The sequence below is a fragment of the Schistocerca americana genome, chromosome 10 (genome assembly GCF_021461395.2).
Source record: "Schistocerca americana isolate TAMUIC-IGC-003095 chromosome 10, iqSchAmer2.1, whole genome shotgun sequence".
NCBI lineage: Eukaryota > Metazoa > Arthropoda > Insecta > Orthoptera > Acrididae > Schistocerca > Schistocerca americana.
The window spans coordinates 111,959,811-111,973,577 of NC_060128.1; the positions used below are offsets into that span (position 1 = coordinate 111,959,811).

At 39.6% G+C, this 13,767-nt stretch overlaps 1 protein-coding gene across 1 annotated transcript in view; it reads left to right on the plus strand.

Annotated features, from left to right (window-relative positions):
- Nucleotides 1–13,767, plus strand: part of LOC124552512 (tubulin-specific chaperone D) — a 192,117-nt gene that overhangs the window by 145,671 nt on the left and 32,679 nt on the right. Inside the window, exons 14-15 of the mRNA XM_047126801.1 lie at nucleotides 2,438–2,559; nucleotides 11,110–11,261. Of these exons, the coding sequence (XP_046982757.1) occupies nucleotides 2,438–2,559; nucleotides 11,110–11,261 (274 nt within the window). The remainder of the gene's footprint in view (nucleotides 1–2,437; nucleotides 2,560–11,109; nucleotides 11,262–13,767) is intronic.

Genomic DNA, 13,767 nt, shown 5'->3' on the forward strand with positions numbered 1-13,767 from the left:
GACATCCTATTATTGCAGAAGAAAGCCATTAGGATAATTACAAATTCTTCACATAAGGCTCACTGCAAACCCTTATTTACTAAACAAAAAATTATGACTGTAATAAACCTCTATATATACAATGTCTTAATCTTTACGAAGAAGAACCTACAAGATGTGAAACGTAGAGAAAATGTACATTGTTACAACACAAGAAGCATCAAACACATATACACGCCTTACCACAGACTATCAAAATCAATAAATAGCTATGAAGTCACAGGGCACAAGCTATTTAATAAGCTGCCACATGCCATACAGGATCTTCCTGAACATACATTCAAAGAAAGACTGCATGAATGGTTTATTGCCCACCCGTTCTATGATATCAATGAATTCTTCAACTGTAAAATGCAGTAATCCAACAGATGACCCACTGTACATTTATTGTAATATAAGCTAAAATATTTCAGTAGTCAATACCTTATCACACTGTATTATAAATTGTAGCTTCATTTGACGTTGTCAATTGCTGTAATGGCCTAAAGACAATAAAATCTTTATTATTATTATTATTATTATTATCCTTACATTTGTGCTCTAGCCATCCCTGCTTAGCCATTTTGCACTTCCTGTCGATCTCATTTTTGAGGCGTTTGTATTCCTTTTTGCCTGTTTCACTTACTGCATTTTTATATTTTCTCCTTTCATCAATTAAATTCAATATTTATTCTGTTACCCAAGGATTTCTACTAGCCCTCGTCTTTTTACCTACTTGATCCTCTGCTGCCTTCACTACTTCATCCCTCAAAGCTACCCATTCTTCTTCTACTGTATTTATTTCCCCCATTCCTGTCAATTGCTCCCTTATGCTCTCCCTGAATCTCTGTACAACCTCTGGTTCTTTTAGTTTATCCAGGTCTCATCTCCTTAAATTCCCACCTTTTTGCAGTTTCTTCAGTTTTAATCTACAGGTCATAACCAATAGATTGTGGTCAGAGTCCACATCTGCCCCTGGAAATGTCTTACAATTTAAAACCTGGTTCCTAAATCTCTGTCTTACCATTATATAATCTATCTGATACATTTTAGTATCTCCAGGGTTCTTCCATGTATACAACCTTCTTTCATGATTCTTAAACCAAGTGCTAGTTATGATTATGTTGTGCTCTGTGCAAAATTCGACCAGGCGGCTTCCTCTTTCATTTCTGTCCCCCAATCCATATTCACCTACTATGTTTCCTTCTCTCCCTTTTCCTACACTCGAATTCCAGTCACCCATGACTATTAAATTTTCGTCTCCCTTCACAATCTGAATAATTTCTTTTATTTCATCATACATTTCTTCAATTTCTTCGTCATCTGCAGAGCTAGTTGGCAAATAAACGTGTACTACTGTAGTAGGCGTGGGCTTCGTATCTATCTTGGCCACAATAATGCGTTCACTATGCTGTTTGTAGTAGCTTACCCGCATTCCTATTTTCCTATTCATTATTAAACCTACTCCTGCATTACCCCTATTTGATTTTGTGTTTATAACGCTGTAGTCACCTGACCAGAAGTCCTGTTCCTCCTGCCACCGAACTTCACTAATTCCCACTATATCTAACTTCAACCTATCCATTTCCCTTTTTAAATTTTCTAACCTACCTGCCCGATTAAGGGATCTGACATTCCACGCTCCGATCCGTAGAACGCCAGTTTTCTTTCTCCTTATAACGACATCCTCTTGAGTAGTCCCCGCCCGGAGATCCGAATGGGGGACTATTTTACCTCCGGAATATTTTACCCAAGAGGACGCCATCATCATGTAATCATACAGTAAAGCTGCATGCCCTCGGGAAAAATTACGGCTGTAGTTTCCCCTTGCTTTCAGCCGTTCGCAGTACCAGCACAGCAAGGCCGTTTTGGTTATTGTTACAAGGCCAGATCAGTCAATCATCCAGACTGTTGCCCTTGCAACTACTGAAAAGGCTGCTGCCCCTCTTCAGGAACCACACGTTTGTCTGGCCTCTCAACAGATACCCCTCCGTTGTGATTGCACCTACGGTACGGCTATCTGTATCGCTGAGGCACGCAAGCCTCCCCACCAACGGCAAGGTCCATGGTTCATGGGGGGGGGGGGGGGGGGGGGGGTTGGGGGGGGGGGGAGGATCTGTGCATAGAACACAAAAACAACAGGCACAATTTTAAGATATACAGAAAGAAGAAATGTTCATCTAGTCCATTGATGATGGTCCAAGAAGAAATATTATGAGACTTCAAGAGACTTAATTCCAGCTCAGTAAAGTTACAAGACTTTTGTGTCATATTTATTGTGCCTGATTTTGTATTGTCACATTGCTCTCCTTCACAGTGGTATTTACAGAACACGATGAATGAATGAATGATTGCATGAGTGTCTATTAGAATGTGTACTAGATTTTAAAAAAAACACCTTATTCTCACTTCATTACAGCTAGCCGTACTTTAATGGAGGAAGTACTGGAGTGCTTTCTGACTGGCCTCTCAGAGTACACCCTGGACAGCAGAGGAGACATTGGCGCCTGGGTCAGGGAAGCTGCCCTGTCTGGGCTGCAGGTGTGTGCCATTTGTAATGTTAGCGACCATATGTTCCACACACACTGTTGGTTCAGTTGTGGCACAAGCAACTACTAAACGAGCCAGATGATAAAATAAGCAATGGAGAGAGTAATGTTTACCACTCACCAGAAAGCTGAGTTGTGTCCCATAAGTCAGACCAAACTTGTGTGATTTTTCTGGTTTCTCATTGAAATTGGTGAAATCTAAGTTGATATGATCCAGTGTTTAGTGCAACCATTATTGACAGTGCCTGGATGACAGCATATCTGCAAATAAGCATCACCCTGGTGTAACAAGACAAGTTAAAACTTTATGAACATCTGCTTAATTGCATGTTGTCTCACATTTTGAAATCAATACAGCAGGAACTCTGCATGGCATTTCACAGATCCTTCATAGGTTTCCAGCAGTATACAACACCAGATGTCTACACAAAGATCATGCAATTCTTGTCAATTACGGGCTGCTAGTTTATGGGTGTCGAACTGGCACCAGTAGTATCCCAGACGTGTTCCAAGGGGTTCAGATAAGTAAATTTGATGGCAAAACATTAGCATGAGTTCTCTGTCATACTCCTCGAACCACTGCCGCATGATTCTGTCCTTAACAAACATTTATCCTGCTGGAAGATGCCATTGCCGTCCAAAGATTTTGAGCATAATAGGATGTAGGTAGTCTGTAATGATATCCATGTAGTCCAAAGCTGTCATGGTGCCTTTAATTACTACCATATGTTCCATAGAAGCCCAGGTGAAAGTCCCCCTGTGATGGTTTGTCTCCTTTGTTTCTTCGTTTGTTGTCCTCAGTGTTGACGTACTATGTTGTGATACTGGCTAAAGAAATAGGAGGTGGACATGCAGTACTTTCTACTGTAAATGATGTAGCTGACAGATGCACTGTTGTGTTTCACAGTACTTAATTTCACTGTTCACAACCACCCAATATTACACAGTTATATGGCCATTGCACTATTGATTAAACTTTCCATAATCCTCTAAACAGATTGCAGGTGAACATCCACATACTGCTACAATAGTTTACTGTTGAACATCTAAGATCGGTAAAAGCCTAACCACACAGTTCGCAGTCTTTCAAATAAATTGAACAGACACTGTCATTGCTTTTAACACACAGCCTATTGGTGTAGCCCTTATTTCACTGTTAAGTTGATGCATAGTTGTTGTTCTGACCAACACAGTTTCTCATCTGAAACACGGCCGTGGACTGACTGTCTCGTGACCAAAAACTGGGTTCTTATATATCCTCACAATTCTAGGTACTGAAACTACACATTGTTTGAAGTTAATTTTACAGAAATCACAATTAAATCTTAACTCATTCGATTAATTGAATGTATCGAAAAATTGATTCTTTTAACAGTTTCTTCTACTACAAAAGTTAGGCTGAATTATTTGTTTAAATCATGAAATTAACATATATAGTTACGCAAACAATACTTTTGACAAAACTGTTAATTACTTAGGAATTAATTAAGGCCAGGTTTTGCTAACACATTTCTGACTAGAACCAAATAGATACTTTAAGAGTGCTATTGTTTCGTCTTCCAAATGTTTATAATTAGTACAGAATTTATATTTATTTATATGTCAGCAATAGAATTTAAGTTACGAAACAATTACTGATTTCACCCTATAACAAAAGATACTAACTAGGAATAGTCTAAATAAATTAGAAAAGCAATTACGTACCTAAGACTAAGCACAAAATTAGATCTGGTGTTATATTCTCAAAAACTAAGGGCCAATCTTTCTCTTGTATGAAAATGCAGATTATATTGAAGTATGTTAATGGTAATTAGTTAAAATCGGAAAAAAAAAAAATTTAAGTAGGCAGATGGCAAAACAAGAGGGGGGAAGTAAAAATATCCCAGCTTGCTTTGTCACACCCTGATAGCATGTCACTGTGCCCACTGACCTACTACTGTGGCATGGTGCACGTTTCGAGCAGCCTTTTGCCATAATGGTGGCGTATCTGCAAATGAGTGTAAAAACGGTATAACGAGAAACATGATTCACTCGATTAGGTGACACATTCCCATTGAACCACAGCCTGAGCTCGATGATCTGACACCCACTCCCAACTGTTATTGACAGTGACGGGATGAGTGTCTACTCAGTGTATCAAGAAAAGTGATTCATTTGACTAGACTACATGTTTCCATTGATCTACAGTCCAGTCTCAATGATCCAGTGTCTACTGCAACCATTATTGACAGCGCCTAGATGACAGCATATCTGCAAATAAGCCTCAATCTGGTGTAACAAGAAATGTGATTCATTTCATTAGGCAACACATTTCCATTGACCCAAGGTCCATTTTCAATGATCCCATTCCCTCTGCAGTTGTTATTGATGATGTCATTGCAGGTATATAGTGATCATCTGCTGCGGATCCCCAGGTTCGACAGTGTGCTCTGAGCAATGCAGTCTGTAACAGTTGTGCTTGCACCATCAGTGTACTCTGTCCTCAGATCTGGCACAAATAGTCGCCTATCCTGCTTTACAGAGTGGCCAAGCCTCCATGTTATGTGATGAGGTGTAGACATCAGAAACCTTGTCACCTATCCACAGATTCACTGTTCTTCAACGATTTTTCCATATACCCTAACTACGGTACCGCGTGGAAAGCCAGCAATGGTAGCTGTTTGTGAGATGCTTTTCCTGGGCGCTGGGTCATAATGTTCTGTCCTTTCTCAAAGTTGTTTGTCAGTGTATTTTGCCATGTGCAGCCCTTATTGTCACTGAAACCCCATTTGTCTCTGCTCCATTCTTGTAACTTCTATACACCCTCGTGTGTCTGCAGCAGCTCCAGCACCAGATGACATTCCGTGCACTGGACTGTGGCCATAATGTTTTGGTTCCTTGGTGTATGTTCGTTATCTACTGCTTTGCATTTGCACTATGGTTGGATGCTAAAGACAGTAGTTTCAAGAGTTCTGACTACTGTGCATGTTGTGGCATCATTCTGGTGCATTATACAGCAGTATACAGCAGTGAAATTGGAAATACAATTTCCTGAAACTGGTCTGCAAAACAATTTAAGAAAAGATTAAAAATTTAAAGAAAAGCTAAAGCTGTTACATGGATTTTCTTCCCCTACAAAATAGATTATATGATTGCAGACCTAATCCATCCTTATGAGGAAATGCATCAAGATATGGGTGTTGTCTTCTTAAACACAGAGGGTTGTTTTCTGCTTGAGCTTCTTTGGCCTTCCACACTTCTTTCACACTCATTGAACGTTCCATCATGCATTGCAGGGAAGAAGATTATCCTTCTGCATGACAATGTGTGGCCTCACACTGTACACTCCCTAGAGAACTGATTTGTTACCTCCAACTACATTCTACCCGATTTTTCCCAAAGAACAACTCTGAGACCACTTATCTGAGTTGCTGGAGTTGACTGGTCTGACTTCTGGCAGCCAGAACAGGCTACTGTCACATCGGAGTTATAAGATTTACACAATGATGGAAAGAATTTGTACAAAAAAATTGCAGACTGAAAATTTTTGGGTAAGTGGGTGGGTGGTTGTCTTACATGCACAATAAATTTGAACAACAGAACAAGTTATTAGCATCATATGTGCTGATGAACTGATGCTAAAAGGTTGGGGTACCTACTATTTATACCTCTGGATGCCATCAGTGGATCAAGTCATTCTGAAGAAACTTATAATAGAAGAAAATGGACATCTACAAAAAGCCAACGTAGCAGGAAAACAAATAATAAAGGATTAAAAAAATTACAAAGCCATCTGCACTGCGACTCTGTTTTTCTGCTCTGAAAGAACTATCGAAAGACCCATACATATAACAAAAGCAAGCGTGTGCGTGCCCACCTCAGGGCCAGCTGCCAATACAGAGTTGAAATTCCTGACCAGAACTCATAAAACAAGATGGCAGAACACGTAATATTTTGTGAAAGTGACACAGTCCATTTTAGAAAATACAGCTTACATTGAGGCATTGTAATATAGAAACAAAAGAAGTTAGCACAAACAAATTACATACACCCTCACCTCCCCTTCCCTCCACCCACAAATTTACAGAGGTCATCAATAGCTACATATGTTCACAGTATATATAGAATGTTGGGAATACAAATACGATAATCCAAAAATTACATATATTCCCCCAAACTAGTTTCGGCAACAAATATCGCCATCATCGGTGGATTTTTAATAATCTTATTTATTATACATTACAGCTTAGTTTTAAGATTGTTGTCACTGTTTGTGGCGTATTTTCTGTGGTTTTCTGTTGCCATTTTTCTTGCATCTGCAACTGTGTGGTTGCCTGTTAGTAAAGTAATAAAAAAAAACGTGAACTTACACATGTCAGCGTTACACAATTGGGATTTTGCTAGTGTTGTGGATACAGTTTTCATGTTACTTAATTTCTTGTTTATTCACTTTCATTGGATGGCTTGCAGCTACTTTTATATACAGAAAAACATAACTTCTGCTCTTCGTTCATAATCCAAAACTCTACACCATCTTGCTGTTTGCGTGCATAATGAGAAGTGTATCACTTGTCGCAAGAAGGATATGAAAATTGTAGTGGGAGTTCTGACGTCGTCTGTTCCTCATTAATGTCTCTCTGTGTAATGTGGGGAATGGTTCTTTTGCGTGTGTGTGCTTTCTCTTCTGTGTCAGTTCTTCTGGGTCAGTTCTCTCAGAGCTGTAAAGAGTGTGTGGTTGCAAAGTTTTGTGTTTTCATGTATTATATTTTTCCCTTTCACTATAGCCTTTTATATGTGATAATTTTATTCTACTGTTTGTTGTCAGATAGACTGTGTTTCAGGATGTGTAGATCACTTTCGGTATTAGTGGAGTCATGGTTTTTGTTCATTACTTTTCTGCAAAAGCATAATTCGTGCTGTCACTCCTTAGAACTCTCATGTGCTCCGTGTACCTAGTTCAGAAATTTCTGCTTGTTTGTCGTATGTATTGGACCTGACAGGAGTTACAAGTGAGTTGCTATATTCCAGCATTGCTGAATTCATCTGAGGTTCTTTTGTCTGGTCTGAGCCTTTTTTGAACTGTGTTATTCATTCTGAATATTATTGGAATCCCTTGCTTTTTGAAGATGTTTCCAATTTTATGTGGTATTTTATTATTGTATGTGTACCACCTGTTTATTTTTCCTGATGTTGTGCAGTCTGCATGTTCTGCCCCAGGTTTTCAGATCTGTTGGTTGTGCTCTTGCGCGGGTGGCCACTATTTTTGTGTTTCGTTTTTACCTTGCTGTTGAGTTTGTTTATTATGTCTGTTTTGCAGTCGTTTTTGATGGCAATTTGCTTGATTGTATTTAGTTCCTGTGTGTAGTTTTCTGTTTTAAGAGATATTCTGTTTATCCTGTGGAACGTGTGTGAAACTGGTATATTTATTTCCTAACAGCTGCTCACACAGTTGCAGATGACATGATGTATGCTGAGAGAAACGGCAACAGAAAAACACAGAAAATATGCAGCAAACAGTGACAACAATCTTAAAACCATGCTGTAATGTATAGTAAATAAGATTTTAAAAACTCACTGATGGTGGCGATATTTGTCGCTGAAACTAGTTTGGGGGAATAAATAAATAAACAACAGAAGTGTTTTGCATCAAGGTGAACCCACAGTTCCCACATTGTTGTTTTTGTATGCAAACACAGACAAAATGGAAGAGTTCCAGATAAAATAAGGCAGAACCCTGTTTCTGTAATTATATATTTGAAAGCAAAAACTGACAAAAATTGTCCTTCAACCACAAGATGTAGTTCAGTACTGACTCTGTGCCCCAGCTTCCACACTTGACTCACTGTTGATACATATGGCACCCGAGCATTACTCTGTCCAACTTGCTACTTTTCCATTCAAGTACTATGATGCAGATTCCCTAAACGCCTTGCTGTGACAGTACCCTGAGGCTGGGTTAATAGGGCTGCCTGTGATTTCAATTTCAATTATTTCTGTTATGATGGAGTCATGGAATCATAATTTGGAGGTGTATATCAGTACTTTTGTATAGTTGAAATTTATGAAGTTTCCCTAACTCGGTCATCTTAAGTCTGTGTGTACCATTCTGCGTTCATCCACTGTTCTGACTGTTTGACCTGTATATGATAAACCACACGGGCGAGGGATTGCAGCTTGGTGAGCCACGAAATATGTTTTACACTACCCAGGAGAAATGCTGTATTGGTGTTTAGACAGAATGTGGATCACACCCCATCACTTCCATAACTCGATTGGTGATGGCCAGGTTTGTTGTGAAAATATTGTGCATGTCTGATGTGACACTCTGTTTGTTCATCCGAGCACTTTTACTTTGTGACATATACTGGAAAAAGCCAAAAATAGAGACTACATTGAAAAGTGAAAGAGAAGTTTATAGAGTAAGATAATGTATGTGATTTGTGGTAACCTTTGCTCTCACTGTTTGTATTCCACCCGAGACATATAGTACTGTGTAAGTGATAAACTAAAGTATGTTTACCCAAAAAAAGTGTATAATTGTAATGTCAGATGAAACTGACTGGAATACACTCTTTAAAATTTAGGAATTTGGCTGCAGTCAAAGAACTTAAAAGGGAAGCAGTAGTATAGAACATAGTGAGACGGGGTTGTAACCTATATCCCATGTTGTTGAATCTGTACATGTGGCAGGTAGTAAAGAAAACCAATGAGAAATTTGAAAAGGGGATTAAACTTTGGGAAAAGAAATAAAAACTTTGAAGTTTGCCAGTGAAATTGTAATTCTGTCAGATACGGTGAAGGACTCGGAAGATAAGTTGCATGAAGTGGATGGTTTGTTAAATAGAGCTTATGAGATGAACAGAAGTAAAACAAAGCTCTGTCTGCATGAATAACACTGCCAGACTGTAGCCAAGAGACAGCTGGACCACTCGGTTGCCGAGCATGCCACACAACATGACGTGCTTCAATTTGACAACTGCTTCACAGCCCCTGCCACATGAGTTCTTCCTCCTGACAGCAGCTTTTCTGAATTACATCAAATAGGAACTCTCCCTGCAACATATCCTTCATACCTGTAATCCCCGTGGCCTTAACCTTCGCCAGTCCATATCCACCACCTGCCTCTATTCGTTTCCCTGCTCCCACTCCAGTTCTGCACAAGCCTTCTGTCCCTCCAACTCACCTGCATGGTCTTTCCCCCTCTCTACTTTCCTCCTCATCCCTTTATGATGCTCCTTCTCCACCCCTCCTCACCCCCTCCTGCTATCCCATAACACAGCCTCACAATGCTGGCCCTAACTGCCCCCACCATGTCCTTGCATTATCCCAAAGGTAAGTGCTACCATCGTCAGCTGGCCATTAGTGTGTGGAGATGACAGTGAGCGTGTGAGCTACGCATGTGGGAATAGGTGTGTGCGTGTGCGTGTGCGTGTGCGCGCGCACACCCACACCCACACACACATTTCATCTACTGCTGATGAAGGACTTAATCCAATGGCTAAATAATATCTATTAGCCTTTATTTAATGTGCCCATCTGCTACTCAGTGCTTCCTTTATGTGGAGAGTAGTAGTCTTATTCATTTCATATTGTTAGAATGGAATGTAGTAGAATTAAATCAGGTGATGCTGAGAAAATTAGATCAAGAAATCTCAATCTCAGTTTTATAACAATGAAAACAATCAATTATTGATAAAATTATTTGATTGAGAATAAAAAAATCTACTCACCAAGTGGCGGCGGAACTCACACATGAAAGACTGTTGTGATTGGCAAGCTTTCGGAGCCAGTGGCTCCTCCTTCAGGCAGAAGGGTTGAAGACCTCTTTCTGCCTGAAGAAGAAGCCACTGGCTCTGAAAGCTTGCCAATCACAACAGTCTTTTATGTGTGAGTTCTGCTGCCGCTTGGTGAGTAGATTTTTTATCAATATGTTTTGTTGTTTGGGCCACAGATTAACTGATGATTGTAGTAGTAGAGTGGATATAAAACGCAGACTGGTGAAATTGAGAAAAACGTTTGTGAAAAAGAGAAATTTGTTAACATCTAATATAAATTTAAGTGTTAGGAAGTTTTTTCTGAAGGTATTTGTCTGGAGTGTTGCCTTGTTTGGAAATGAAATGCGGATTATAAACAGTTTAGAAGTAAGAGAATAGGAGCTCTTGAAATATGGTGCTACAAAAGAAGGCTGAAGACTAAATAATGATGAGGTACTGAATAGAATACAAGAAAAAAGAAATTTGCGGCACAACTTGACTAAACAAATGGATCGGTTGATTAGACATATTCCGAGATGTCGAGGAGTTATCGGATTAGAAACGGGAGAAGGAAATGTGGGAGTTAAAAATTGTAGAGAGAGATCAAGGGTTGAGTAAAATAACCAAGGTCAAGTGAATGTTGTAGTTGTTCAGATATGAAGAGGCTTTCACATAATAGACCAGCATAAAGAGCTGCAGTTTTAGGTTTGAAACACACAGTAACAAATTGTTTGCAAAACAGAGAACTACCAATTCAGCCTTTTTTTAATGAATACTTTTTGTTACTGCTTACCCCTTATGTGTGACAGGTTGTGGTACTCTTGCTGGCGCGGGAGATGCCAGAAGCTCTTCGTCCAGACACTGTCAGCCGCACAATGGTTGGAGTGGTACAGCATTGCTTGGAGAAGATCGAGAGGGTGCGAGCTCATGCGGGGCGGGTGTTTACGGCGCTCCTTCACAGGTAATTTGAACTGATTAAACATTGCGAAAAGGATGTGTTTCCTTTCAGGTATACCAGAAAACACACACACACACACACACACACACACACACACACACACACACACACACACAATCTACAACTGCACACATACTCTGCAAAGCACTGTGAAGTGCATGCACAGTTATTCGGGCTTTTACTCATTCTCTTTACATATGGATTGCAGGAAGAACAATTGCTTAAATGTCTCAAGCCCAAAATCTTTGCCTTTCACAGGCAATTGCTCTACGTACTGAGCTACCCAGCGTGACTCATAACCTGTCCTCATGGCTTTACTTCTGCCAGTACCTCATCTTCTACCCACCAAACTTCACAGAATTACTCCTGCTGACACTAGCGTACCTGGAAGAAAGTACATTACAGAGACACAACTTAGCCGCAGCTTGGGGGATTGTTTCCAGAGGGGATATTCACTCAGCAGCGGAGTGTGTGTTCTGACTTGAACCTTTCTGGCATAATAAAACTGTGTGTCAGAATGAGACTCGAACTTGGGACGTTTGCCTTTTTCAGACAAGTGCTGTACTGACGGTCCATAAGGCTATGGCTGTTTCTCCACAATATCTTTTCTTCGAGGAATGTCATTCTTGCAAAATTGTGGGAGAACTTCTGTGAAGTTTGGAAGGTAGGAGATGAGGTACTGGCAAAAGTAAAGCTGTGAGGGCTGGTTGTGAATAGTGCTCGAATTACACAGTTGGCGAAGGACTCACCCGCAAAAGGCAGAGGTCCCAGGTTCAAATCCCAGTCTGCCCCACAGATTCAGTCTGTCAGGAAGTTTCAGGAGGATACCTCTGAAACTGTGGTCTAAGTGAACTGCCCTTTCTTTTTAATGTTGTCAATCTATCCCATGTTCTCCTTGATGAAGAAACTATTAGTTTCGAAAGTGTGGATAATTATATTACATAAACGTTTGTCTGTCAGCAGATCTGACATTTCTCCTGAAGGTAGGTAGTGCCGAGCAATTCTTTTTCATAATTTTATAAAACTATTGTTTGTTTTCCATAGTCTAATTCCATTGTCACTGTGATTAAAAAAGTAGTCATTCACACATTAAAGATGAACATTACTTTTAATATGGAAAACATCAATTTTGAAGTAACAAATATGTTTAGTGTTTGTTCCGAGAACATAATGTCAGTGGAAACAGTTCTTGGTGAACTGACCAAAATCAATTGTGTTTCGCCCCATCTCATATAAACCAGATGGGCATATAAGTGAGGCATCAGGGAAGCAATAGCCACAATCCTGGACCACTGACCAATGTAAAGTCTGACAATTTGGTTTGATGTAGGAAAAACTCAATTGTACAAAAAATTATAATTTTCCAAATTTGGAGGCTTGCAAAGCCACACTACGGTTTTCTTTGGGCTTTATTGAAACATTGAAATAAAGGACAATTTCAATAATTCTTTTTTAACTGTTGGCAACTTACAGCGGGATAGTTTCAGTCATTACATGTACAGTCAGTAACAGGGGAATTTTTCAGAAAAGATCTTACAATTTAATATCAATAGTGTTTATTTTAAATGGTTCTCTTACAATGTAGAAAAGGGTGTTTCACAAAACCAATCATAATCATTAACTTAAAAAATGTTTTAGGGCAAGTACTGAGCAGATTTTAGAAATTGATTTAAAAGATTCAAACTAGGTAGTTTGTGTGCATTTTTGGTCTTTGCCAGAAAGCAATTTCCTGTGACTATTGTGTATGCTGAAGTCAGTTTCCGGTAGGAAGGAGGCTTTCTCCAGACCAGAAATGATGGGATGGTGTTTCGTTAGTTGTCCTACATTTTGTTGTGTTGGAGGACTACGAGGCTGGCTCAAGGGTGAGTGATGGCAGGAGTTTCCAAATATCTGTTGGAAATATCTGAACACCTGTGGCAGGAAGCAGTACTTCGCAGAGCAGTGATTAATACATGCAGTAAATGGCCATTGAAATTGCCTGCATGAGGCCACCAACACCAATTAGTTGAAAGACCCGAATGTTAAATAATTTCATGGACTAGTGCGGAGCTCACGAAATGAAGGAGCCAGTTGCAGTGCTCGTGAGATATAGGTGGCAATTTCTGGGACATTCGGGTGGAGCCACTGTTTTAAAATGTGTTTAGTTGAAGTTTGGAGTTAGTGATCCTGCCCAACCAACACAGTTACTTTTCAAATATGAAAACGCTACAAGAATCAGAAGTCTACTCCCTTGTACGGGTATGATATTCTTTTTAGTCTGTTTCTAGTTTTTTAGGTGGCTGTTGCTTTTTAGTAAGTGTGAAAGTGTTGATAGAAATATGCATCTTACATCAAAGAGTGGAGCATTAGCTAACTGAAGGTAGTGTTCACAGAGTGAAGGATCCGAGGTGAGGTGTAATTGGCACAAATACCATTTGTTTCTATGAAAATATGAATGTGTTTTGTTTTGTCCTATTGACAAAGTGAGTGATTGTTTTGTTTCTGCGGACATTAGCTCCTAGATGAGAGG